At 38.9% G+C, this 27,964-nt stretch overlaps 1 protein-coding gene across 1 annotated transcript in view; it reads left to right on the top strand.

Moving 5' to 3' along the window:
• The window catches only part of WFS1 (wolframin ER transmembrane glycoprotein), a 63,381-nt gene extending 36,339 nt beyond the window's left edge, over nt 1-27,042 (top strand). The window contains exons 3-8 of the mRNA XM_067556417.1: nt 8,157-8,239; nt 14,938-15,082; nt 15,939-16,109; nt 16,894-16,974; nt 22,243-22,388; nt 24,353-27,042. Coding sequence (XP_067412518.1) covers nt 8,157-8,239; nt 14,938-15,082; nt 15,939-16,109; nt 16,894-16,974; nt 22,243-22,388; nt 24,353-26,164 — 2,438 coding nt within the window. The 3' untranslated portion in view covers nt 26,165-27,042. The remainder of the gene's footprint in view (nt 1-8,156; nt 8,240-14,937; nt 15,083-15,938; nt 16,110-16,893; nt 16,975-22,242; nt 22,389-24,352) is intronic.
• Nucleotides 27,043-27,964: the final 922 nt, after the last annotated feature.

Below are 27,964 nucleotides of genomic sequence, written 5' to 3' on the forward strand. Positions count from 1 at the left end.
TTTATTTTTGTCCATTGTTCCAATATCTTTCTTGTTATGAACCCAGTCACTTCCCACCTTGAATTCTCTTTAGTCCTACCTGTAGTTCCTGTATTAAGAAGCTACCAGGCAATAAAGAGGTACTTGCCTTTGATGTATTAGGATGGTTTGTGATTTTTTCCCCCTATTTCATTGCTTGCTGTTTCCACTTCCCTAAACAGGTGTCCTGTTATCCTAGCTTCCTGAACATCCTTTAAATCCTCCCCTATATCCTCATTGTGTTTCAACTTTAAAAGGTATTGTAAATTGAACTTTCATTCTCTGATTTTCTTCCCACAATACTGTGATACTCATGTGATTCCATATTGATGTTCCCTACGCCCCAACTCCTAGTATTGTTCTTGTATCTTTTTTTTTTATCTCTCTTCCCCTGAGTAAGACAGAGATGCCGTGGTAATGTTAAAATTAGTTGAATACAATACTACAGGTATCATTTGGTATTGTACATTATTGTACATAATCTAATGTTCATGATTTATCACTAATCCATTATCAGGTCCTGCTTCTGTTTCTGGGCATGGGTCATTATCTTGCTTCAAAATTGTAATTATAGTAAAGTAATTGTAGTATTTCCTGTGTGTTAACTGCTCCCTGTGAATGGTTAGGTTGGCAATTACCATCCCATTTAAAAATTCCAAGTCCCTGCTCCCGAGAGTTGCTTGTGCTGCAGAATCCTCCACCTTGACTGCAGTCCAATCTGTAACAGAACACTGTAGACTTTTCTGCATGTTTACCCAGGAACCATAAGGCTAGGGTGGCCTTCTCCCCCTTGTGCACTGTCACCGCCTTGTTCCTCTGCTGTATCACGAATTCCATAACTCCTGATGTAGTAGGCATTATGCCTCCCACACTGATCAACACATGAAAGAGAAAACAAATTCTTGCTTCCCTCTTTTGGCATTAGTAGATTAACTTCTGTCTTTTCCCGTGTATGATTTCAGCTGCATAGCAGGCAACCATTGATTCACCACCCCTTCTTATCCTTTACCTAAACTAGATACACTGATGGACTAGCCCTGTCCATTATGTAGCAGGAATCCTTCCAATTGGCTTTTGGAAAGGGCTTTTTACCTGAGACACATTACACAAGTACTTGATCTCCCACTTCATGCTCCTTGCCAGAGGCATAGCCATAAAAATATCTTTTCAGTTTTTCACTGGGCTTCCCCTGAATTAAGCAGCTCACGTTTTATTTTTATATTTCAGCTGTAAATGCAGGTGAAAACTTTTTTTTTTTTTTTGGCCTGGTCTCTGTTAACTGCTGTATTCTCTTTTGCTGCTGCTTTGATTTCTTTTCTGAGTCTAAACCAACTTAGATCAGTACTTCTTTTGCTACACTTAAAGCTGTTTTTTCCCTGACAGTCTTAACTGCTGCTATTTATTTTTTCTTCTTGAACTTACTAGGTTTTTAAAATCAGCATTCACTTTAACACTTTCATTATCCCAATGGTCTAGTCTCTTCCTAGTTTTGCAGTTCTTAGAGTTGTGCAAAACTTCTTCTAACTTCACATTCCTTTTCACTCAGCTTCAAACTTTTTACCTTTTTTCCCCAGAGTGACTGTTTTCAGCCAATGTATTCTGCAGCATTAAGTTCCAGAGGGGTAGCCATGTTAGTCTGTATACAGCAAAAACAACGAGAGTCCTGTAGCACTTTAAAGACTAACAAATTTAATTTCCGCAGGCGTAAGCTTTCGTGGGCTGTAACCCACTTCGTCAGATGTAAGGAATAGAAATCACATAGGAGGTATATTAAGATTTTCTCTGTGCCTTTTTATGCATTTTTCAGCTTAGTCCATTTTTGTAGCCATGTCTGCAAATCTACTGAGAGTCATGGACCACAAAAAAATGAGTAATAGGAAACATTTTCTACTGTGACATCTAAGAGTTTAATAAGCCAGTAAGTGCTTCTTGTCCTGTCACTCCAATCATGGTAATACACTGTTGTGTAACTTCCCTGGCCCTGAACTCTAGATGTTAGAGAGAGATGCTCACTATCAAGCAAAGCTTGCTTACAAAAAACTGATAACACATTGGGGCACCAGCATCCCTACTCATCCAAGGTAATGTGGGTAAGACTCCTGGATCAGTGGGAGGAGGCTTAGTATCCCTACTGGTCGGGGGTGGGCGTGGGAGGGAGGAAGCGGTTCCAGCTGGCAAACACTGCCCATCCCTGATGTCCACTCCTGAAGCCTCTGCACCACCTCCTCCAGTTCCTCATGCCTCTGTACCTCATAAGTGAGCCCTGGGCACCCCTAGCCATCTCCTTTCCCTTGGCCTCACCCTCTACAATAGCCAGGGGATCCTGGCAACTCTCAACCCTGGAAAGCTTTAGCCTCATCCACTGGGTGCTTTATTCTAACCCTCCAGGGTGTGGCAAAAAGCACATTCTGCTCTTTTAACCAAAGTCTGAACTTTAGTACAACCCCTATCAAACACCATTTTAATTGCCTCTCTCACCCCTGTAAGTAGCCCATTTATAACAAATTATGGGTAGCCTAGATCATCACTAACTGAATTATTCATGACCAGAGAATAAGCACACCAAAACAACCAGCGTTGCTCTTCATATTCTGCAGGGGGCTCCTTAGATTTCTGCTTTATAGCACTGACAACGGTAGTTGCTGCATCAGACCCCAATAAAACTCAGATATCTCTGAACACAGGAACTGCCACTGTCCCTGACCTCTATAGCCCTAGGGAATATGCAGCCAGACTCAGAGCCAACTCCATTCTGCAAAATTCTCTCCCAGTCTCCTCTAGTCAGATCATAAAATTCAACCCGCTCTCTAGTGTTCATAAGCCACTTTAACACTTCCTCTATGCCCCTGGTTCTGGGACAAGGACCTATTTCTTTCATTATGTCTGATATCTCCTCTGATGAAAGGTTTTTAACCTTCACCTTTGTGTGTGAACCACCCTCGTTGTTTGGACTGTAGATGAGATTATAAGCACCACAGGGGCAGCTTTACAGTCCAGATTGCTTAAGGAAGGAAAAAGTGGACGATAAGGAAGTGGAGCCTCCTCAGACAATACAGCACTGTCCACATTAATGCTTTCTCCATCCAAAAGTCTCACTGTCTGATTAAAAGCGCCTGCCAGTTCTGTATTCTCCAGTGACACAGTTTCCAGCTGTACTTGCAGAATGCCGTTCTGCTGCTTAACAGACTCACATTCTTGAGCTGCTTTCTCAATCCAAGCCTCAGAACTTGTAACACACTGTACCTGTAGCTCGGTGACCTTGTCTCTCCGTTCTTGTCCCTCGGCCTCCTGCATTTCGTTAAGTTGTGTTTTATCTTTTTCTGCATTCTAATATGTGCTTCATCTTACTTCATAAAAGCTCTGGCTGTCATTATCAAACCCTTAACTATCACAGCTTTTATCCTTTTCTTGGCAACTTTTTTTTTTTTTTTTTGCCAGAAAAGTTTCTTGCAAGTAGATTAGCCACTGCTTCAAGCAGATTTTGCTTTGTGAGGTTGTCCACCTCCTTAAGGGACCCCCCACCATGTCTAGCCAGATATTCATTTACATATCTCTCCAGCGATTCCATTGCCCCTTAAACCTCTCAGTACCCTTAGGTCATGGTCCCTGGGATACTGGCTGTTAGCCCAATCTGCAAACTGCCTGTTTTATTGGATTGAGATTCACTTACTCAGCAGATGGGTCTAACAAATCTTTATTAAGGCAAAACCACTCAGCAAGGGTGATCAGTTACTTATAAGGGGAAAGCTCATCAAGACCATCATCTCCAGCAATGGACAATACAACTTCAACCTCCCTTTGTTATACAATTTATACCTTTTTGTTATCTTTTCTTATACATATGTATTAGTGTCTTATTTCCACATTAACTCTCCTCCTCTGTCAATCAGTCCAGATTTAGTGTTAGTTCAAACCGATCTTCTAGCTTTCTAACTACTTTCTTTTACTCACAAACATGATTACTCTGCAATTTCTTACCCGTGTGCAGTTTTGCTTATGCTTACGCTGTTAAACATTATCAGAATATAGTCTTAAAATTCACAGCCAGCTTCTGTCAGGCCAAAATATGTCCTTACTCCCAACCGTAGTTTAAGTACAAGTGATCATGACTTGATCTCATTTATAATATGCAAGCAGAATAAAGTCTTGACCAGCAATACATATACAGTAGAACCTCAGAGTTACAAACACCTTGGGAATGGAAGTTGTTCATAACTCTGAAATGTTCAATAACTCTGAACAAAACATTATAGTTGTTCTTTCAGAAGTTCACAACTGAACATTGATTTAATACAGCTTTGAAACTTTATAGAAGAAAAATGTTGTTTTTAGCCATCTTAATTTAAATGAAACAAGCACAGAAACGGTTTCCCTCCCTTGTCAAATCTTTTTTAAACTTTTCCTTTATTTTTTATTAGTTTACATTTAACACAGTGTTGTCTGTATTTGCCCCTTTTTATCTCTGCTGCTGTCTGATTGTGTACTTCAGGTTCCAAATGAGGTGTGTGGGTGACCGGTCAGTTCATCACTCTGGTATTCGTAACTCTGAAGTTTTACTATACTGTGCACTTTAATAGGGTCAACTGCACAAAGCTAAAAACATTTGTGAGCCAAATCATCTGGGAGAGAACTTAATCAGAAAAATTTGAATGATAATTGGGAATCATTTAAGAACCTTACTAGATACCCAAAAAGCTACAATCCCATTAAGGATGAGAGGTGTTCTGGTTAAAAAAATTGACCTGGCTTAGAGGTTAAGTGAAGGCATCTATTTAAAAAATATGTAACGAAGGGGAAGTTAATAATATATATATTCATCAGAAGTTAGGAATTATAAAAAAAAACTTGTAAGGAAAGCCCAGGGACACAAGGAGAAATCTATGGCCAACAGAGTTAAGGACAGTAAGAAGGAGTTTTTTAAATATGTTAGGAATAAAAAGAATCCTGTTAATGGTATTGGTCTATTACTAGATAAAAATGGTAGAATTATCAATAATAATGCAGAAAAGACAGTCGTGTTCAATAAACATTTCTGTTCTATATCTGGGGAAAAACCAAGATTATGTAGTCTCATCATATAGTGATAACACTTTCTATTCCGCTAGTATCTCTGAAGGACGTTAAACAGCAGCTACTGAAGTTAGACATTTTAAAATCAGCAGGTCGCATCCAGGAGTTTTAAAAGAGCTGGTGGAGGAGTTTGCTGGATCATTAATGTTGATTTTCAATAAATGGTGAGGCACTGAGGAAGTTCCAGAAGACTGGAAGAAAGCTAATAATGTGCCAATTTTTAAAAAGGATAAATGGGATGACCTGGGTAATTACAGACCTGTCAATCTGACATTACTCCCTGGCATGATAATGGAGTGGCTGATACAGGACTCAATTAATGAACAATTAAAGGAGGGTAATGTAACTAATGAAAATCAACATGAGTTTATGGAAAATAAATCCTGTGAAACTAACTTGATTTCTTTTTTTGAGATTATAAATGTAGTTGATTAAGCTAATAGTGTTGACGTAATATACTTAGCCTTCTCTAAGGCATTTGACTTGGTATCGCACAACATTTTGCTTAAAAAAACCAGAATGATATAAAATTAACATGACATTAAATGGATTAAAATATGACTAACAGGTCTCAAAATGTAATAATTGTAAATGGGAATCGTCATTTAGTGGGTGTGTTTCCAGTGAAATCCCGCTGGGATCAGTTCTTGGCCATACGTTATTTAATAGTTTTATCAATGACCTGAAACCATAAAATCATCACTGATAAAATTTGCAGATGACACAAAAATTGGGAGAAAGGTAAATTAATGAAGAGGACAGTTCATTAATTCAGCGCGATCTGGATTGCTTGGTAAACTGGGTGCAAGTGAATAATATGTGTTAATACAGCTAAATAAAAATATATGCATGTAGGAACAAAGAATGTAGGTCATTCTTATAGCATGGGAGACAGTATCCTGGGAAGCAGTGACTCTGAAGGAGATTTGAAGGTCATGGTGGATAATTGGCTGAACATCAGCACCTAGCATAACTCTGTGGCCGAAAGAACTAATGCAATCCTGGGATGCATAAATGGGAATCTTGAGTCAGAGCAGAGGTGGTTTTATCTTTGTATTTGAAACTGGTGTGACCACTGATGGAATAGTGTGTCCAGTTCTGGCATGCACAATTCAAGAACGATGTTGATACATTGGAGAGGGTTCAGAGAAGAGCCATGAGGATGATTAAAGGATTAGAAAACTTGCTTCAGATTGAGGTCCTGGAATCTATCACTGTAGTTAGTTTAACAAAAAAGGTTACGGGGTGAGTTGATTACAGTCGATAAGTATCTATATGGGGAACAAATATTTGATAACAGGCTCTTCAATCTAGCAAAGAAAAGTAAAACACAATCCAATGGCTGCAAGTTGGAGCTAGACAAACTCAGACTGGAAATAAGGCGTACATTTTAATAGTAAGAGTAATTAACCATTGCAACAGTTCAATAGGGGTTGAGGTAGAACCCTCATCACTGACCAATCTTAATTCAAGATCAAATCTTTTTCTAAAAGTTATCCTCCAGGAATTACTCTGGGGAAGCTCTATGTCCTGTGTTTATATAGGAGGTCAGACTAGATGATCACAATGGTCTCTTCTGGCCTTGGAATCTATGAACAAATTTCAACATCAGGATGTTTCCCAGGTCAGGTAGAGAGAGGATCCCTAGAATAGCCAATAGCCTAATAGTAGGGCACTCACCTGGGATATGGGAGACAACCCAAGTTCAAGTCCCTAGTACAAGTCAGGCAGAGCAAGGATGTGAACTTGGATGTCCCGCATCCCAGGTGAGTACCCTAACAGTTGGGCTATTGGCTGTTCTGGAGTAGGGGTGAGGGGCGCAGGTCTCTCTGTTTTTCATGACAAATGTTGAAAGGGCTCACTTTCATCCCAATGAATAACTAGAAATATTTTTGAAAGCTCAGCCGCCGCCGCGCCCCCCTCCCCCCGCTCTAAGCTACAGTTCTAGACTGGCTGGTTAAGGAGCTTTACTTCTCATAAATCAGTGATAATTTTTCCAGCTGTCTTTCTCCCTAGCCCATCCTAATCTCTCACGCTCGTATGAATATTGAATGTCTAAATTTTGATGCTTGGTATTTGAAATCAAGTTAGTGAGAATTTTTAAGAAGCTTTCACACAGAGCTATAGCAGTTCCACCAAGCTTCAACTTTTCCAAGAAACTAGCAGGCAGTAGCTCATCATTCACAAGATAAATCTGGTCATGGGATTACTATCAAACAGAAAATGAGTCAAGATCATGCAAAGATCTGATTACCTTGTTTATGTCTGGGTATGTGGACAGCATTGTTTGTCTTTGTAGGATTGAGAGCTAAAAATCACTTATCTGGTTAATATGGAAAAGAATGAGGAGAAGCAAACAGAAATGTGGGACTGGATACGAAACAGTGGGTTGTTTTTTGTTTTTTTTTTAAAAATTGGTGTTTAATTTACTCCAGAGATTAAGGAGCTAACCTTTCAAATGCATTGAATGTGTTTTTGAAGAGTAGCTTCTCATTCCTCAGATTCAAAACTCTCTAAAAGGCCCTGTTCTGCCCTGAAGAATAAACAAATTCCCTGACTAAGTGCTCAGGAACTTTTTTTCTCTTACTGGGTTTGAACAGTGACAAGAAGGTTACTAATACAGACAAGCCATAGTATTATTAAACATAAATAGAGAAGCTTATCACCTATAATGAAAACTTTTCTAATTGACAATTTTATCCTATATAAATATTTGGGATAGTGTTAACAATATGTGTTAATGCTTGTAAGGGATGTCAAATAACAGTTGGGTTTTCTGAGACACATTTTGTTTAAACACAATAATTGAATTTCATATTATTTTAAAGGATTTTTTTAAAATGGAAATGTTACGTTTTGGATAGTATTCCAGTAAAAAAAAATTAAGGTTTTAGTAATTGCAGCTATAAATGTAATAACTTGCTAGAACTGCATTGCTATTTCAGTACAACATCATGCTCTACATTTAGATATGTTCCTCGAATTCTCCAGTCAAATGCACTAAGGACTTGTGAAAATCACTCTGAATATTGCTAACAAAGCAGTGTTGTTCTTGGTTTGCTTTATAGAAGCCATGAAGGAAGAACCTGAAGTACTCTTTGAGGACCTGCTTGAAAAGGCCAAAGCTGGAGAACCAAAAGCACAGACAGAGGTAATTTTATATGTTTTGTGTCACTATATTTTTATACTCTAGAAGCGATTTATTGACTATAGATAGATACAGCTAACAAACATTTTATCTGAAATCATATCTGTAGAGTGCACTGGAAACCGCTTTGAACATCTCTGAACATTAGTGAAACTTCATCCAGCATTGTTGTGGTTTAAACTGAGAAAATGTTACTACACACTGTCAACTCTTGTGGCACTATTATCTCTTTCAAAACTGTTCAGTTGAGCCACATCCTTTGTTAGAATTTTAAATTGTTCAAAGTGAAGTGATGCCAAATACCCTTCCTAGGTAAGGATCATTCCTCCAGGCCAAGAAGGTATCAAATTTCCCAGGTTCCAGTCCTGCATGAGCCTTTGGGGTAGATGTGAGAGTTAATTTTAGATTGTAAGCATTATGGAGGTGTCCTTTATTTTTTGTTTTTTGTACGGTGCCTACTACAATGAGATAAGAGGAAAGTGTCCATGTAGTGACTATTGGATTCTCCTTTGGTTTAATTTGTCACTATTGGAACATTCAGCAGTAAGGCTCCAAAGCGCCATGGCTATACAAATAATGAATAATACTGGAGGAATGCTGTAAACACAGTAACTCTGAGTTGTTTCAAGGTTTGGGAACGGCTCAACAGCACCAACCTTGGGCTGTTTACAAATGCACAAAGTATGTTTCCTTGCATGGTAGATTAGTAAGGGTAATCACGTATACAGGGTTGAGGTCTTTCTGTAACTTTCCTCATCTATGCTGAATAAATACATTTAAAAAAACCCTCTAGCTACTGAAACTAGCTACCATTTGGCTTTTCAGTGACCTATGGGAATTAAGTTGGTGGTCTTAGCTCTGTCTCTAGAGATATTTGTTAGCAGCTTTAGGCCTTTTTCTATACTAAAAGATTGCATCGGTTAAGATTTAAAATTCTAACTAAACTGGTACAAACACCTAATGTAGTTGCATTTAAACCAGTTTAATCTTCAATTTAAAACACTTCAGATCACCTTGTTAAATTACTGTCTAAATCAATAGAAGCAGAAGTTAAAGGAGTTTAAATTTGTCTACATTAAGAGTTTGCACCTGTATAACTGGATTAATTTTTAAATGTACGTGGTCAAACAAATGCACTAATTTAGCATAGACCAGGCTTGAATGGCATTGAGACAGTAATGCCATCTCACTCTTACAAATGGCCCCTCTAGGCTGAGATGCAATGACATTTAAAAAAAAAAAAATTGGAGTGGGGAATCAGGAGTGAGAATACGAGTACTGCAGGTGCACTGTGGGAGACTTCCCAACAGGCAAATAAAAGAATGATCTCTAGAACTGGTGCAAACATCCTTCACCACTCACCAGTATATGTCAGCCCTGCTATTCGAGGGCCAGTCTCAGGAGCACAGCAGTCTGAATGGTTCCTGGCTTCTGAAACAGCCAACACCTTTGTGGGTAATGGTATTTTGAACTTGGAGGATGCTTGCCACCAGAACCCTCAGTTTGGTTCCAGTTCCAGCAAAGAACAAAAACCTGTAATTTCTAGTTGATTAAGAAATATATAAACCAAAATAGTAGGAGAATGAAGCTTGTAGAGATGCAGAGAAAACTGATGTGTGCTGTCCCTTTTGGCTGACAGCAAAAAGGAATTGGTAAATATGTTTTCAGAGTGGGAACCTGTTTGAAGATCATGATTTGAAGGTAAACCCAAAGAAAACTGAAGTTACGCCTGTAGGCAGGGTGGAAGAAGAGAAGCTGTTGATTGAAGTTTCAGAAGAGAAGTTGAATCAGAAGAATTTGTATACTTGAAGATTACATGCCATCGGAGAAAGATCTTGAAAACTGAAAAGAAAACCATGTGTATAGGTGACAATGAAAAAGGTGGTAGGAGTACTGTGGGACCAGCAATTAAGTAACAAACTTGAGGGAAAATTGTATGTTGCGTGTTTGTCCCTGCCTGCTCTGTAGTTTGGAAACAGTAGGTCTTATGGAGATGGAAAAGAAGACGACTCAGGTAGTAGAAAATAATGTACTGAAGAGACTGGCAGGCAAGCAGAGAGTAGACCGTGCATGTGGAAGAAATTAGGGGCAAGATGAACTTGGGACTCAGTGATAAGCTGGAGAGAACACATTTTGAGATGGGCTGGACATGTGATAAGAATTGGAGAACAACAACCATTAAAGAAAGTATGGGAGGAAGAGAAAAGCAAGAAAGGATATGGAAGACTGATGATACAATGGAAAGAATTTAAAGGAAATTTAAAAAAAAAAGACTGGAACTCGAAGACTGGAAATCGGGTTTGGAAGGAGTGAGAGAGAATTGTGGCACCTCTGACCCCCTGTAAATGGGAAAAGGACGTGAGGAGTGAAGTGTTAGAAATATATAAACGGAAACCCTGTGTTGTTGATGGAAAGTACATTTGTGTCGATTTGAAATAACTTTCCTTCTGTTTTCTTCTATAAAATCAAAACCTGTTTAACACCAAGCACAACCAAGTTAATTATATTCTGGACTAATAAACTAATTGGCCATCATCCTAGGCATTTATTAACATAGCATATAGTCTTTGCATTCTTGTACAGAAGCACTCTCATGTTACTGTTGCACTACAGCATTAAACATTTTTAAATGAAAGGCTAGAGCATAGGGCTCAACGAGTAGTGATCAATGGCTCCATGTCTAGCTGGCAACCGGTCACAAGCGGAGTTCCCCAGGGGTCGGTCCTGGGGCCGGTTTTGTTCAACATCTTTATTAATGATCTGGAGGATGGGGTAGATTGCACCCTCAGCAAGTTTGCGGACGACATTAAGCTGGGGGAGTGGTAGATACCCTGGAGGGTAGGGATAGGATACAGAGTGACCTAAACAAACTGGAGGATTGGGCCAAAAGAAATCTAATGAGGTTCAACAAGGACAAGTGCAGAGTCCTCCACTTAGGAAGGAAGAATCCCATGCACAGCTATAGACTGGGGACTGACGAGCTGGGCAGCAGCTCTGCAGAAAAGGACCTGGGGGTAACGGTGGATAAAAAGCTGGATATGAGTCAGCAGTGTGCCCTGGTTGTCAAGAAGGCTAATGGCATATTGGGCTGCATTAGGAGGGGCATTGCCAGCAGGTCACGGGAAGTGATTATTCCCCTCTATTCGGCATTGGTGAGGCCGCATTTAGAATATTGTGTCCAGTTTTGGGCCCCCCACTACAGAAAGGATGTGGACAAGTTAGAGAGAGTGCAGCGGAGGGCAACAAAAATGATTAGGGGGCTGGAGCACAGGACTTATGAGGAGAGGCTGAGGGAACTGGGCTTGTTTAGTCTGCAAAAGAGAAGAGTGAGGGGGGATTTGATAGCGGCCTTTAACTACCTGAAAGGGGGTTCCAGGGAGGATGGGGCTAGGCTGTTCTCGGTGGTGGCAGATGACAGAACAAGGAGCAACGGTCTCAAGTTGCAGGGCGGGAGGTCTAGGTTGGACATTAGGAAAAAGTTTTTTACTAGGAGGGTGGTGAAGCACTGGAATGGGTTACCTAGGGAGGTGGTGGAATCTCCATCCTTAGAGGTTTTTAAGCTGAGGCTTGACAAAGCCCTGGTTGGGATGATATAGCTGAGGTTAGTCCTGCTTTGAGCAGGGGGTTGGACTAGATGACCTCCTGAGGTCCCTTCCAACTCTAATATTCTAAGAGCAATAACAAGCAAAATGGACTATCAAAACACGGAGAAGTGAATTGGTTTTAAAAAAAACAAAACCTGAAATCTCTCTACCTTTCCTGGTTCACTTCACCCTTATTCCCCCGCCTCTTGTCTCGTGCCCCACCCCAGTCCCCCTTCCCTGCTTACATATCAGTAAGGCTCTTGTCCTGAAGATAACAATGTTTTCAGGGTTAATTGTGTGTTGACCCAAAATAAGCAAGGGGAACAAGAGGAAAGCAAGATAACAAATCTTCTTTCAAATAGTTTCACTCATAGCAGTTTGATAGCCCCCCTCTTTTTTGGGGGGGTGTATGTGTGTGTCCCGTGGGGGGTGGGGAGGGCAGTGTGCATCTTCTGCAGAAGTGAGTGAGAATGAAGAGCTGAGATGTTGATCCCTGTAGCTTGCTTACAGCCTAAAAAATTGACTAAAACAAATCACTCAGAGTTCAGGAACTTGCACAAATCACTGTAAGGCTATACAGAAATAACCTAGCACTCAGTGTCTTGCCTCTGTTACAGGGATATATGTACAGTACTCTTATGGAAAAATAACTGTACAGTAATTATGCAAATGAGACACCCACAGTTAGAACTGCATAATGGAGAAGAGGCAGTGATGTGTCTGTTACTGTACAGGATCTCTGTTCATACTTGGTTGAGACCATTCCATTTCAGTAAGCAGAGAACAATGGTATGAAGGAGTGAGCATGCATGTTAGAGGAGTAACCCGAAGATGTACAATGTTAATTTGATACTAACTACCTCTTTCTGCCTCAACTCACGATCTAAACAAGGAGCATCCTCAAATTAACATTAAAACTACCTGATAAGCTGGAATGTGCAGAAATGGGTATTGTATAATCACCTCAGTCGAAAGGCTTCCAGCCATTTTAAAATTTGATAACTCTTGCGCAAATGTTTTCATTTTAAAATTTTACCACCAATCTAATTAAAAGCCCCTATTGCACAATCCTCATTCAGAAAGGGCACATAGCATCTTTCAAAGCAGTTTCATGGAAAGGCTAGATATAGGTTGCTGTGGTTTTTCTGTTAAAACTTTCAATACTTAAAAAAACAAAACAACCCCCTTTCTGCCCCCCACTAATTCCAATACTGTATGTATCTAAAAATCAAAATAAGGGTAAAGCCTTCTCTTCAGAAGGTAGCTATTTACAGATGCTGCTACTGTACCTTAAACAAAAAGCTCCATTATAAAACCCAAATATTGGGCTGTGGTTCCTTGTGCAGTAGTCATTCTTATGTCTGATTCCTTGATTTCTGTTGGTAGATAGCAATTTATGTGACTATGGGATATTTGTAGAAAAGCTGCATTAAGTGCTGCTGTTCTTGAGTTTAGTCAAAAACCTGATGGCTATAAATATAAACACACTGTAGCTGTTTTTGGCATAGGCTTTATTGCCACATAGTTTGCTCAAAGCAGTAACTTCTTTATAAATCTTGCTAACACTGTCTGCTGTGGTGACAAACTGTCAGTGACTCTACTTGTACCTAAGCTAAATTCTTGACTTTTTTCCCCACTTCCTGCCCTGTACTCGCTTCCCACATCTGCCACTGCATCAATGTGCTTTTCTACTTCATCAAGTGAGCCAGCCATGGTAGTGACTGTACATCGTCACTTTGGTTTACTTAGTCTGAGTTCTCTTATCTATTTGCATCTTTTCTGGATTACACAGAATGAAGCTGTGTACATTTAATCATAAAGGCCCTGATCCTGCAGCTGGATCTATATGCATTGGTAGGTGTAAGAGTCCGCCTGTGGGCATCCAACCTGAGAATTGGGGCCCAAGCAGACCTGCTAACCTTTCAAGAGAAGTTCAGGGTTTTTTTAAGGCGGGGGATGTGTAGCACTGCAGAATCATTCAAAAGAATAATTAGCAATTCAGTTCTACAGCATATATGCAGTTCTATTTGGGTGGAGTGGGGTGTGGGGAACAGATTATTTAAAGCACTCAGTATTTTGGGGTTCATAATGGTACAGTATTCTAGGAGTCACATTATTTTCCTTTAATGTGTAACCATGATCATCGCCCCCCGCCCCACCTAAAAGGATTGGATGAGTTAACGGAAAGCATTTTCTGCATGCTCCATCTACACTAGCATAATGACTAATTGCTTACAGCCATTTTCAGCAACAGGTCCCCTTGGATCTCATGAGTACTGATATTAAAACTATAACTGCAACTTTTTGTGAAAGAGTTGTAGTATTTGCTTTGCTTTTGTTTCCAAAAATGGTGGTACAATAAGTTGCTCTGCTAATTTCTTTAATATGATAGGATGCATATAGTCTGTACTAGTTAACCTATGTGTATGCAGTTTTTCCAAATATTTTTCTTACCTGGTATGTATAAATGGTATCTTCATTGCTATTAATGTGAATAAATCAGAAAAAAAAATCACTGGGACTTCAGAGAGCTATATATTTCAGTCTTTTGTGAGCCATTGTTAATTTCATCCTCCTCGTTAGCTAATCATACTCATTATCTGATCTGACCTCTAGATAGCTCCTCTGTTAGCAATCAGGTATTTCATTGACCGTAGTCTCTTTCCATATCTAGGCCCACTACAGAGAGATTACTTCATCTGAATTCCTGTCTGTCACTGATACCCTTGCTATGGCACTTCATTTTGCATTTTTAAAGTTAATATAGTAATATTGTTCTGATCAATACTGTATAAAAATGAATTATCTTAACATCTGCTCTTTCCATCTATCATTAGTAGCTTTCACTGTTGCATCTAGACATATACTACCTAATATTAACTCATTGACTTCAGCAAATGTGCCAGAAATCAGTCATTACTTCTTCTTGCATCATATTCTGGAATTTGATCTCTGATCTCTCGCCATTTGGCTGAGGACAACTTACAACTGTGTACCTTAGTGCTGGATGCAGCCTACTTGACCTCCTTCACAGATATAGCCTTCACTAACTGAGATAAAGAGAACAGAAGATATTTTAAAAGCTTTTGAGTTCTGTTTGTTCACTCTGCTTTCTAGATGGGAAAACACTACTTGAAATTAGCGGAAGAACAGGATGAAGAACTCAACAACTGTAGTGCTGTTGACTGGCTGATTCTTGCTGCTAAGCAGGGTCGAAGGGAAGCTGTCAAACTGTTGCGTAGATGCTTAGCAGACAGAAGAGGTATGGATTTTTTAGGAGCTTTTAACTGTATCCTATTTTTAGTCTGTACTTTAGCTACAAATACTCTATCCATTAAAGTATTGGGGAGACAGGTTACAATATACTTTAAATCAGGGCATATTTGAAGTAAAATTATTTGAGCAGCTGCTGGTAGCATGTTAGAGTAGTTAATTAAAAAGGACAGCGTATGATTCTGCTTATACAAGTATTTGTGTCAGTCATGTACTTGAATTCCTTCATTAGATTCTTGCTTCTTATCACATCTCATTGAATCTCTTTATCTTTGCCTTTAAGGTTAATCTCACACCCCACCTACATATCTGCTGTTATTCTCTCCTCCTGTCCCTCTCGTTCTCCCTTTATTCTTCTCAGTCCTCTTGCCTAATTGGTTTCCTGTACTGTATTCTCCCACTTCAAGATTCACGCCTTTCTCCATCCCACTTCCTACGCTTGGAATAGTCTCCCTCATGTCTGCCAAGTATCTGATCTCTTCTTGAAACCCACTTCTTTACATAATACTTCCTACCTTGTTCTCATCCCCAGTGCTCTATCCATGTCATCTTTTACCTGAACTGTTGTTCTTGTGTCTTCCCTCCCTCCATCTGTTCAGATTACAGACTCTTTGGGAGCAGGGAACATATCTTATGCAATCTGTAAAGTGCACTATAAATTTAAGATATGTATAAATAATTTTTGTTGGTAAACTCTCTACACAGAACAATGTAGGAAAGATGACGTGTGAATCAGTTTGTCCAAAAACTTAGAAATAAAGTGAAAAGAATAACAAATTGTGAGCATCTGTCACTTCTTCCTGAGATGTGGGATAATAATATCGAATACACTTTCTTTTCTTGAGGCATCACTTCTGAGAATGAGCAAGAAGTGAAGAAATTATCATCTGAGACTGATCTGGAGAGAGCTGTGAGAAAAGCTGCCTTAGTTATGTATTGGAGATTAAATCCAAAGAAGAAGAAGCAGTTAGCAGTTTCTGAACTGCTGGAGAACGTTGGGCAAGTTGACAGTGAAGGTTGGTATCCAGTACCCCGACAGAAGAAATTGATCTTGCATTAGTGTCTAACTAAAACACAAAATTAAAAGCAGAACACTACTGAAAACCTAAGTGACTGTAAAAAGTAATAGATAAACTAAATAAAATAAGTGTGTAACCCATTCATGAAAAATAGTTGTGGTAATGACCTGCTCACTCTAACTCAATAAAGCCGATTCATATGCTTTCACAAGTCTTGCTTATGTATGGTGGTATACTTAAGTACCAATGAAAACTACCAAAAATTGGAAATGACTAACTCTTTAGTCAAAACTCAATATCTTTTTGAAAAACATACTCATTTATTTTGATATAAACACTATTCCTCTTTGTAACACTGTAGCTGAAATCAGACTGTACTGTTGAGGTTACTTTCTCTGCTTTCAAAAAGCACATGATACATCGAGTTCTGCTTTGAGCATAAGCTTTGTGTTTCCATTCAATTTATGCAATACTTTCAAGAAATTCAGCAGAGTCCCACTCAGTGCCCTGTTGTTGCGAAGGGGTGGTGGATGGGTCATGGAGTTTTCACCTTCCCCAAAGGATCGCAACTGCTCTGGAGACAGCTTTGCTTGTCCCTGTGTAGAGCCTTCTTACAGGATTTCTGCCACATCAGGACATGGTAGCATATGACCTTTTGTAAACCTTTGTCTCATTTGATGTGAGACTCTACTGCCCTGTATATATTTGCTACTTTAGCTAATGCCATTTATTGTTGTTTGTTCACTTAATGACTACTTTGTGAACTTCTGTTATTGTGCAGATGGTGAAAAACAACCTGGCCCAGTTCCAAAGTCTGTACAGAAGCAAAGAAGAATGCTGGAGCGATTAGTAAGCAGTGAATGTAAGTGCACACATCCCATTTGAAACGTAATGACCATGATTTTAGTTTTGTTTGTTTTGCTAAACAATTTTGCACCAGCAGTAAGTCTTAGTTTAGTTTCAACTACAGTATGCTAACCTTGCACGTTTTTATCTTCTGATTGCACGGCATTTAAGCTTAACATCTAATGTACAAAGCTCTCCATCCTGTCAGTTACCTTGCTATCACTATTAAACCGCACTCCCGTGCTTTCTCTTATTTGTCTCCTACATAAATACTTGATTAAATAGATCTTCCACACCCCACCAACCCCCAAAGACAAAAACGTGTTGTGAAAACAGGATAGCCCACTGTCCTTGTGTTTAGCTGTCTTCACCTATAACTCCAAGAGATCCAGGTTCAAGCTCTTGGACTCGAGGGTTAAATCTAGGGAGAAAATACCTCTTCTTATGGCCAAGTAAGATACAATTTTGCTGGAGTCTGAAGGGCGCACCATCCAGCCCTACCCAGCCGAGAAAAGTCACTGTGCTAATCAGTTCTGAAAAGGAAGGAGCAGCTACTGAAAACACCTCAAAATTATTACTGGCTTGGCTCTTCTATATGCTGGGGAGAGGAGAGCCTCATTCACTTTTTAATTTGTAAAAATGCTACTTCTAGAAGGGAGCTGTATCTTCTATGGGTAAGAAGTTCTGGATCGGCTCTTATGACACCTGTACAGGAAAATTAATAGGTTTTAAAATAAAGATAAGCTTAAGCTTTAAAATTCTGGCCTGGGGCATGAAGATTCCAAATTATTGGGAAGTAAGAGGGGAGGGCTGGACTCATAACTAGTTCTCAAAATTAGGACTACTACTTGCTTAATAGATAACATAGAAAGGTAGATAAAAAATGACCAGTGTAAAGAGAGGTGCTCTGTTGATCCCTTCTTGCAGTACAGGAACAAAGAGACACCTGACAGTATGAAAAGGCAACAAATTTAAAACTGATGACAGGAAATACCCTCCTCAGTCACTTCCATTTCTCCGTACAAAGCATTAAGTTATGATACGTGCCACCACAAGATTGAGGATGGGGTGTAACAGGATTGATTAAAAGATTAAACATGTCAGATGGGAAATAAAAATTATAATAGCTAGGATTTAAAAACAAGATACATGCGGGATATCAACCTTCCTGCTTCAGCATGTAAGCCAACTGTCAGCTGGTTGGTGCTAGAAAGATAATCCCCTCCCCTCACTCCTCCTCAGGGTATGTAGGCATGTTAATGCATAATTATGAATTATATGGGTTTACCTGTTCCTCTGAAGCTTCTGATATGAGGACTGCCGAGCAGAATACCAGCCTACATGGACCATTCATTGGTCTGACCCAGCATGGCAATTCCTGTATTCCAGCCATGGCTTTGAAGCGGCTAATCTTCACATACGTTCCCTATTTTTTAAGAAAAAAATTGAAAAAGGAAAACATGAAGAAACGCTAGGAGAATTTAAAGACTTAAAAATAAGAGGGCGATGGAACAGTTATAAACAATACATATTGTACCAAGAATATTGTAGCTAAACCTAAACTTCAGTTATGTCCATGTACAGAACAATTCAAATTCCATTTTCATACTAAATGAAGTCTGCCTCACTCTTCTTTGGGGTTATTTTAAATGTCCTACTGTTTTAAAAACTAATACTCTCTAATAATAGTAAATCTACAATGTACTATATATATATTAGAAAGATAGATGGGAGGACATGGCTAACTGGCCTAAGTTTTGGGTTTGACATATCTAAACTTCAGGTTCAGATCCAATCAGGGTCGCTGTAGTCCTCTCCTTCCAAGTACCCTATGGCTCATTATATGTATATGGAACTCTGCACTGAGGGTAACATTCTCAGGATGAACTGGGCCTTTTGCTGGTTTTACATTAACTTTTTCATATTTACCAAAAGTGCTATAGTATGATGCATAGAAGAGAGAGGAAAGGACAGTGCTCTGCTTAAGGCATGGGGAGGGAACCAGACCTGAATTTTATTCCTAGCCTTGTCAGACTTTCCATATGGCCTTGGGTCACACGAAGCTTTATGTGGCTCAGTTACCACTTCTTGAAAAATGGAAATTGTTTAGGGCCAAGACTGCCACATTTCTTTTTTTCTCTCTCCTCATTGGAAAGCATGCTGTCTGTCTGAGTTCCCTGGAGAAACTTTTGCTTTGGCACATATTGGATGATGCTATTGCACATTCCATCCCTTAGCTGCTGATCTTCTGAGTCAGTGCTTCTCATTCTTGCTGATAGCAAATAAATGCAAAACAATCCACTTTGTTCTGGATCCTTCAGCCGCTCATGGTGTTGGGGGGGAGAAAGTGGGCCAGTCATTTTCTGAATGCTTGAATGGCAGATGAAATAACAGGAGGGTAAATGAACCTACATGTAAATGTAGGCAGAAATTGAGGTGCACATTTCTTTTTTTACTGCAAAGGGGGAGGCAGGGAATTTGTCATAACCTAACTGAAGAAAAATCTGAATAATAAAGTGGAACCTACAACATATGCTTTTAATATCAATTTAAGAGACACTTGGGTGTCAAGTTACTAATGGCATTTAGAAATGATAAGTTTTCATCAAACACTTAAAGTAGGCGTTGGGCTGTTATCTCCTCTCCAGAGATGGAGTTGGCTGTCCATACATGAGCAGAAGCAACTATTACTAGCTAACATTCATTTCCCAGACCCAGTCAATTCCATTTATGCAGTGTATTTTGCCAGAGGCAAGCTTTCTTCTGATTGTATTGCCGACACTTGGAAGCCTGATGTAAGCCTGTTTGCAGATATCTGATGTGGAGTGAATTCAGTTGAAGAACATATAGGCTATTAGAGATGACATTGTCCATGGACAGTGGTCATAGTGCCTGAGAATATAAATGTCATTGTATTTGATTTAACATGCCAACCATGCATTATAAACTAAGAACTCTCACCCTCAGCATATCCCAGAAGTGCACAGGGTAGGGCAAGGTTACATTTTAATTTAAATATACAAACAAATCTACATAGGTCGTTGTGAGAATGAAGATTAAGGTATATGATGTTGCTTTTTTGTTACCTTCCTCTTTATATTTTAAGGTTTTTTTGGGGGTAGGGTTGGAACATTCTCTTACCAAAAAGTGCTTAGAATGTTGCTAGTTTGCTATAAAAATATAGCATTTTATGAAAGAATGTTTTAAAATTACAGTAAGACCACAAATCCAAAAAGTTAAATCTTGTAGTTTTAAACTGGTAGTTGATTGTTTCAGTTTCCTGTGTGTAACTTGTGCTTAGATAAAAATTAAGTAAACCAGCCTTCATATCTGTCAGCTGACTCTCTAAACTTGCAGTGTGGGAGGCTTGTTGTAGGTTTTTGTCATTCAAAAGTCTTTTTTATATTTGAAGCAATATCAGGTGCTTCAGTGTGTGGGGAAAGTTGGCATTAATTATACTTATAATTGACATCAAACTTGTTTACCATGGAAACTGGCTAGGACCGGCTGTAGGAGGTGATTGAGACAATGTGTACGTGATCTTGTATCCTGGTACTCAGGAGGTTCACAGGAGCTGATCAGGGGCTCTCCACTCCATTCGTAGGGCTGGAGGGAAGTCTCCCTGCCCTCTTGGTGTAGGAGAAGCTGAGTGGCAGCCTATGAAAGGCTCCCACTCCTTGAGCTCCCCTGCAGCAGGATTTCAGGAAGTTGTAAGGAGCATAACGTTATAGTAAATTCCTGACTTACACATCATGAATGTGTTTTACTTTATGTGACTGGTTATTCTGGCCTCCAATCATCCCTTCTCCCACTATCCCAAACTGCAGCAAGGCCTCATGCACCTCCATTTTCCTCTCCATCCTTCTTTTCTTCATCTTGTCCCTTCCCTGATAACCCTCTTCCACCATCCTTTTCAGCCTTCCTTTTTTGAAACTCATTTCCCTCTCTCAGTCCCATACTCTTACTTCACAGGCGCGTGCGCTCACTCTGTCTAAAATGTTTTTAAAAAAAGATCATAGTAACTCATGATGATGCAATTGTGTAACTCTTGTTCTTTTCTCTGTTTCTTTCTTAGAGTCCCTATCTGAGATTCGAAGCTCTTCATAGCAGGAAAAGTGTCTAAAGTGTCTGGGGCACTTTGAGAGGACACTTCTTGAAAGAGTAGTAGGGATTTGTCTCAGAGTCCTCGGCCAAAATCACCCTTCCCCCGCTATTATATTGAGTGGCAGTTTTGTGCCACTTTGTCCCTAGTGTGGCTAAATTTAAGTAGTGGCATGTGTAGTGTATTTAAATAATTAATCTGTGTGCTTCTGTATTTGGAGAATTAGCAAATAAGCAAACAGACAAGATGAGAAAATCATGCTGCTACATTATGTAAATGAGCAATGTTCATTTTGTTGTCCATTTAGTTTAGATCACTTCTAATGATGCTTCATAGCATGCTGATAAATGTACTTCAGCATGTTTGGAAAAATGTATATAATATCCAGCCTCACACCTCATCAAAACTGTTTGAGTGAGATCATATGGGATCTTGTGTGTGTGTGTGAAATAGGAATCAGTGCTCATTTTACTGAATTAGCGAGGTTTCCTAGATATAATAGGAGTATATGCAGTGCATTTACCAGAGAACTGACTCAGTGCAGACTTCCAGTTAGACATTGAGGCGTTCTTTTCCTGTGGCTTTCTCTTTTTAACATGGCAGAGCATGCCACTACTGAAAATTTAATTAGTTTTACCACCAAAATGTTATAAAGGGAGGAAAAAACCTTAGTTATGTTTGAGATGATTAATAATGTGATCTGAAACCTGATAAAATTGCAGTCCACTAAAATAAGCATACAAATATATTTGACGGGTAAATATGTCTGCACTGAAGGTTTAATCCCGGTGAAACTTGGACGTTATATTGCATTAAGTCATTCAGTGTAACCTGATGCAATATAATGTATTTCATACTGTTCTCAGAAGAACGTGTTCACACTTTATTTCTTCTTTCTTATAATTTGTGTATTACTGGTCCCATTTACTTTATGATCCACTATACCTACAAGATATATTGTGACCACTTATTGCCACCAAAAATTAATTTGCTATCTCTGAACAGGTCACAAAATAAACACCTATTAACAAGAGTTCAAGTTCTCCATAATAAAGCACAAAACTTGATGGAAAATAACTTCCACATCGATCTCAGAAAGGCTGGTCCATGCTGTGTAATTAATGAGATGCTACTCCTGTAATTTTCTAATTCTCTTTTTGTTATCTTCATTATACTTTTCAGCTAAGAACTATATTGCTTTGGATGATTTTGTTGAAATAACAAAGAAGTATGCAAAGGGAATCATCCCAACTAACCTGTTTGTGCAGGAGGATGAGGATGATGATTTGGCTGGAAAGACTCCTGAGGAACTACCACTGCGACTAAAGGTGAAAACTAGTTAAGCATGTATTGTGTGATGTGTATTGAAGGACTCTTAATTTATTTACGGCCAGAATAGCCTACCTTCGAAACTTGTATCTTTGTCACCCAAAAGCAGCATTGGTACAACTTGTGTGAGTGTATAGTTGCATATGTACACAGTGTGATTCTTTTTGTATACATGACATAAATTTAGAAAGAAGATATATAGAAAACATAATTGTTCTTGGAAGATGACAATACATCTTCATACTCCCCTTGTGGAAGATAACAATGCTTCTCTCTTTTGCCATATTATTTTATTTAGATGTATATCTACATTTATTAATTACAGATACTGGTAATTGACAAAATAAATGATTGACATGTGTAAACATGCATATACAAATGGGAAAACATAGCAATGGACTAGCTGTGTAATACATCTCACTTGCTGTTATGAGGGAATTAAAGGATGAAACTGGTTGTCACTGGTTTGTTCAGGCCAACACTTGACTGTTAAACAATACAAACAAAATCTAAATGGGAGAACTGAGAAGTATATGTGTACACTGATCTACATTTCAAAATGGCAACAGGTAGAAAGCATCATGCTGCCATCAGCAAATCAGTTCTTTACTTGTCCTCCTTGGACATTATGTCAAATAAAAAGGGACAAGAAAAGGACTGTTTCCTCTAGTGCTTCCAGATAACGGATGTAATGTACTGAAGGAGATGTACTTAGGAAGGAAAACAGGGACACTTCTTCCAGTGAATATCCTTACTCTTGATTTCCTGGGCTTGCTGCCCCAGTTAGTGATAATGTGTAAATCTCTGTTGAAAGCTTCTTGGCCTCTCCCTTGAGGTACTTGATACAAAGGCATATGTTTGGGACACCATGGAAACTGAATTTTTTGTGGTGTTTTAGGACTGTGAACTACACTTGCCAGCATTTTTAATTCAAAATTTGCTTGAGATGGTCCTTTCCATCTGTCCTGCAGAAAGGGAGTGTCTCTTCTTACAATAACTCCAATGTTGTTTGACAAGTCACCCTGCTGGGCACGTAATCAATCCCCTGTAGGATAATTGGAATATTAAAGACTCTGTAATATAATTGATTGTGGGTTAACGGAATAATCACAGATCTGTGCATAAGGAGGGAGATAAAATAGTCCTAGCTGTTTATAATACAAGGAAGTTGAAAAGGACTAGTGGTTTTTTATAGCTGCTTGTTTACATACTTGGGAAAAATTTTTTAAAATGCAAATTAGCTGTAAAGACTTAAGGCTTGTCTACATGGTAAGCTACTGCATAACAAGCCACAGTGTGACTCTACTGCATGCCAAGCACAAGGTTAATGTCCCATAAGAACACTGCTACAGCTCTGTGAAAGTTCTGGAATGTGGCTTAGTGTACATCTTAGCATACTTTCACTGGGCTGTAGCAATGTCCACATGGGACTGTACTGTGCAGCAAGCTGGTGTGCTATAGATTCAGACCCCGGCTTGCCTCTCAATAATTTGACAGATAGACACTCGTTTAGTGTATATATGTATAATGATGCACGGTGTGTGGCAAAATCACTGGAGAAGTTTACAATTACAGCTGAAGTAATGACTCAAGATGGTACAGAATTGCAGCACTTCAGTTAAACTTGATAATATCATTGGGCACTTCAGTAGGAACCTAATTGAGCAGAATGCTAGATTTGGAAGCCTTTCAATAAAAATGGTATGTCATATTGATAATGAGATTTGTCTTCCTTTCTGAAAACTTTAGATAACAAAATAGACAGGTTATGTAATCTGTGCCTCATCTGATGAGGTTAATACCAAAGAATCATCACAGAGAAAATCCCATTTTGTTGTGCAACACCTCTTGAAATAGAAGTATTTCAAAGCAAGTTAGGCTTGACTTACTTCAATTGCTTTAACATGAATATACATACTGTACATGAACAAAAGTGTTACATAAATTTTTCCTTTCTTTTCAGGTTGTAAAATATCCACTTCATGCCATTATGGAAATTAAAGAGTACCTTATAGATATCGCGTCTAAGGCAGGAATGCATTGGCTCTCTACTATTATTCCAACACACCACATCAATGCCCTCATCTTCTTCTTCATCATCAGTAACCTGACAATCGATTTTTTTGCCTTCTTTATCCCATTAGTCATCTTCTATCTGTCCTTCATTTCCATGGTGATTTGCACACTGAAAGTCTTTCAAGATAGTAAGGCCTGGGAAAACTTCCGCACACTGACTGACTTATTGCTACGTTTCGAGCCAAATCTAGATGTTGAGCAAGCAGAAGTGAACTTTGGGTGGAATCATTTAGAACCATACATTTACTTTTTGCTCTCAGTTTTCTTTGTCATTTTTTCCTTCCCTATAGCAAGCAAAGACTTCATACCATGCTCAGAGTTGGCTACCATCTCTATTTTCTTCACAGTGACAAGTTATATGAGTTTAAGCACATGTGCGGAACCCTATACACGAAGAGCTTTAATGACTGAGGTGGCTGCTGGCTCCCTCTCCCTATTACAGATATTACCTATAAATTTCAGCTATTTGAAATTCTTAGGTAAAACCTTCTTTACTGTTCCTATAGGCCACTTCTTCATACTAAATGTGAGCATCCCATGCCTTCTGTTCCTGTACTTGTTCTATCTCTTTTTTAGAATGGCACAACTGCGGAATTTTAAAGGCACCTACTGTTACCTGGTTCCCTACCTGGTGTGCTTCATGTGGTGTGAACTCTCAGTGGTTATTCTGCAAGAGTCTTCCTGCATTGGTCTCATTCGTGCATCAGTTGGCTATTTTCTGTTTCTCTTTGCACTTCCAGTTCTAATGATAGGCATTGCACTCATGTGTCTTGTCCATTTCATAAAGTGGTTCATATCTTTGGAGCTCATGAAGATTGTAGTGACTCTTGTGTTGTGTGGTATTCCTTTGCTACTCCGGTGGTGGACAAAAACTAACTTCTCCATGGTTGAAATGATGAAATCCCTAACCAGGAGCTCTATAGTGAAACTCATTTTGGTGTGGATTACAGCTGTAATGTTGTTCTGTTGGTTCTATGTGTATCGATCAGAGGGAATGAAAGTCTACAATTCCACTTTGACATGGAATCAGTATGGCTTCCTCTGTGGACCCCGGTCATGGAAAGAGACGAACATGGCACGTACCCAAATTATATGTAGTCATCTGGAAGGACACAGAGTGACATGGACTGGACGGTTCAAATATGTCAGGGTTACAGAAATTGACAATAGTGCAGAATCTGCAATAAACATGCTTCCGCTTTTTTTTGGTGATTGGATTAGATGTTTGTATGGTGAACCCTACCCTGTGTGTGACCCAAAAAATGTTACCATGGAGGAGGAGGAACTGTGTCGTCTCAAGTATCTGACAAAGCATGACTGCCACATGAAAAGGTTTGATCGATACAAATTCGAAATAACTGTGGGCATGCCTTTCAATGGCAAAAATGGAACTAAGGCTATAGAGGAAGAAGATATAACTAAAGATATTGTGCTGAAGGCAAGCAACGAGTTTAAGAAAGTGTTGTTGAACTTGAGGCAAGGAAGTATAATTGAATTCAGCACAATTCTGGAGGGTCGTCTTGGCAGCAAGTGGCCGGTCTTTGAACTAAAAGCAATCACTTGCTTAAATTGCATGTCTAAACTTACACCTGCAGGAAGGCATGTGAAAATAGAGCATGACTGGAGAAGCACAGTGCAAAAAGCTATTAAATTTGCTTTTGATTTTTTCTTTTTCCCATTCCTGTCAGTTGCATATTGAGCTCATGTACTGGTTCAATAGTATTTTCAGTGTATACTGCATTAACACTACCAAAGGTTTGGCTTCTTAACAAAACCTGCTGTAGCAATGTTCAAAATGTATGCGATTCTAGAGTATTGGTTGAGTTTTGTAGATGTAAACACTGTACCCACGCCTTGTATCCCTTAGGATTGAGGTTATAAATTCTAGTTGAATATTACTATAAATTAATGCAGAGAATTGATGCAGAGTAGATGCATGAACTGTTTTTATCCAAAATGAACTTTTTTTCCTGTGGTACGATTCATCTGCTTGATGTTAAAAGCACTTTACTCGTGAAATATTCACGGCATTGCCCTTATGTACTTTCACGTGTATGATTTAAAATGGATATCTTGTAGGCAGCCTAAGATGTAATGTGTCTTGTATTTATTCAGTGGTTTCTAGAGAAGTGTTGATTGTACAATTAAGCTGAATCTGGTGCCATGTGATGGGTGTGTATAGAACTGAACTACTTCACTCTTTATCAGTTAGATTTGACTAAAAGAGGTCTTTTGGAGGTGGACACACTTCACACACCAGCAAGGTTGCAACAAGAACTCTTGGTTCCATTTACGTTTTATTAAGTATTCTTCTTAAAATGAACATGCTATTCACTGTAACTGGTTATGATAGTTACATATATGAGACTATCCATTATAATTCTTAATAGTATGTGAAAGATAGGCACCAGGTAGTAAGACTGGTATTGTGATGGTACTAGTATAAGGCAAGCCAAATCAATTGAAAAGCACTGTATAAAAAAATGTACCATGGAGACCGAAATACAATGGATAATAATATGTATTGTGCAAATATATGTAAATACAAACTTGAATTAAAATGGGAATCTACATTCATTGCTTATGCTTGGACATTGTGAGCAATTATTTCTAATTGAATTATAACAGCTTTACATTATAAACCATATTACATGTTAGTATTTGATTTAAAACACAATTCCAGTTTTGGAGTGCTAGAAATTATCATTCATATTATTTCAAACTACAGCAGTAAAATCAGAATATTGCAACCTGCTCTGAATTTCTTGTAGCTACATGAACTCAATAATATATTTCCTTTTCTCTTCACTTTATTCTAATTTATAACATTCAGAGTATATAGCATAATTTCGAAAACATATTATAGCATTTGACTCTCAGAAAACTAGTCTTCCAATCCTCTATCCTTCCCTTCTTTTAAACATCTACTTCTCTCAAGGCCTATTAACCCCCCAGTTCTTCTCTTCAGAGCACTATCTATCTAGACTCCAAGTTGTTCAAGGCAAGCGCACTATTTTTATATGTGTTTTTAAAGGCCCTATCACAATATTGAGGCTGTACAAATAATGGAATTAATTGACTTTGATCCATAACTTAGTAAAATTAATGTCACATAACATTAAAATAAAAAAACACCTTAGTCATTGTTTTGGTGTAGTTAGGCTGCCTTCTCTCTCCTGGTCTTCCTCACCATCCCCCAAGGTTCTGTTCTTTTGGTGTAGTTACTGTAGTTCCCATGCATTCAAAAATCCATGAATGAGGTCACCCAAAATCATTCTCCTAAAATATCATGGGACTTAATAATACGGGAGGGGGGTCATTGCTTTTGGTATTTTGAGCTGTGGGAAGCCATCTGCCTCCCTGTTTGATATCCTTTTATCCTCTCCTAACCCCTGGAGTGGAGAAGCTGCCCTTCTATCCCTCTACATGCCCTCACCCCCGCCCTTATCGCTGTCCTGTCTCCTTCTCTTCTCCATCTTCCTCTTTAGTATACTCTGAC

This window comes from Emydura macquarii, unplaced genomic scaffold, assembly GCF_026122565.2.
Source record: "Emydura macquarii macquarii isolate MOO-44397 ecotype Brisbane River unplaced genomic scaffold, CSIRO-AGI_Emac_v2 contig_1768, whole genome shotgun sequence".
NCBI classification, from domain to species: domain Eukaryota; kingdom Metazoa; phylum Chordata; order Testudines; family Chelidae; genus Emydura; species Emydura macquarii.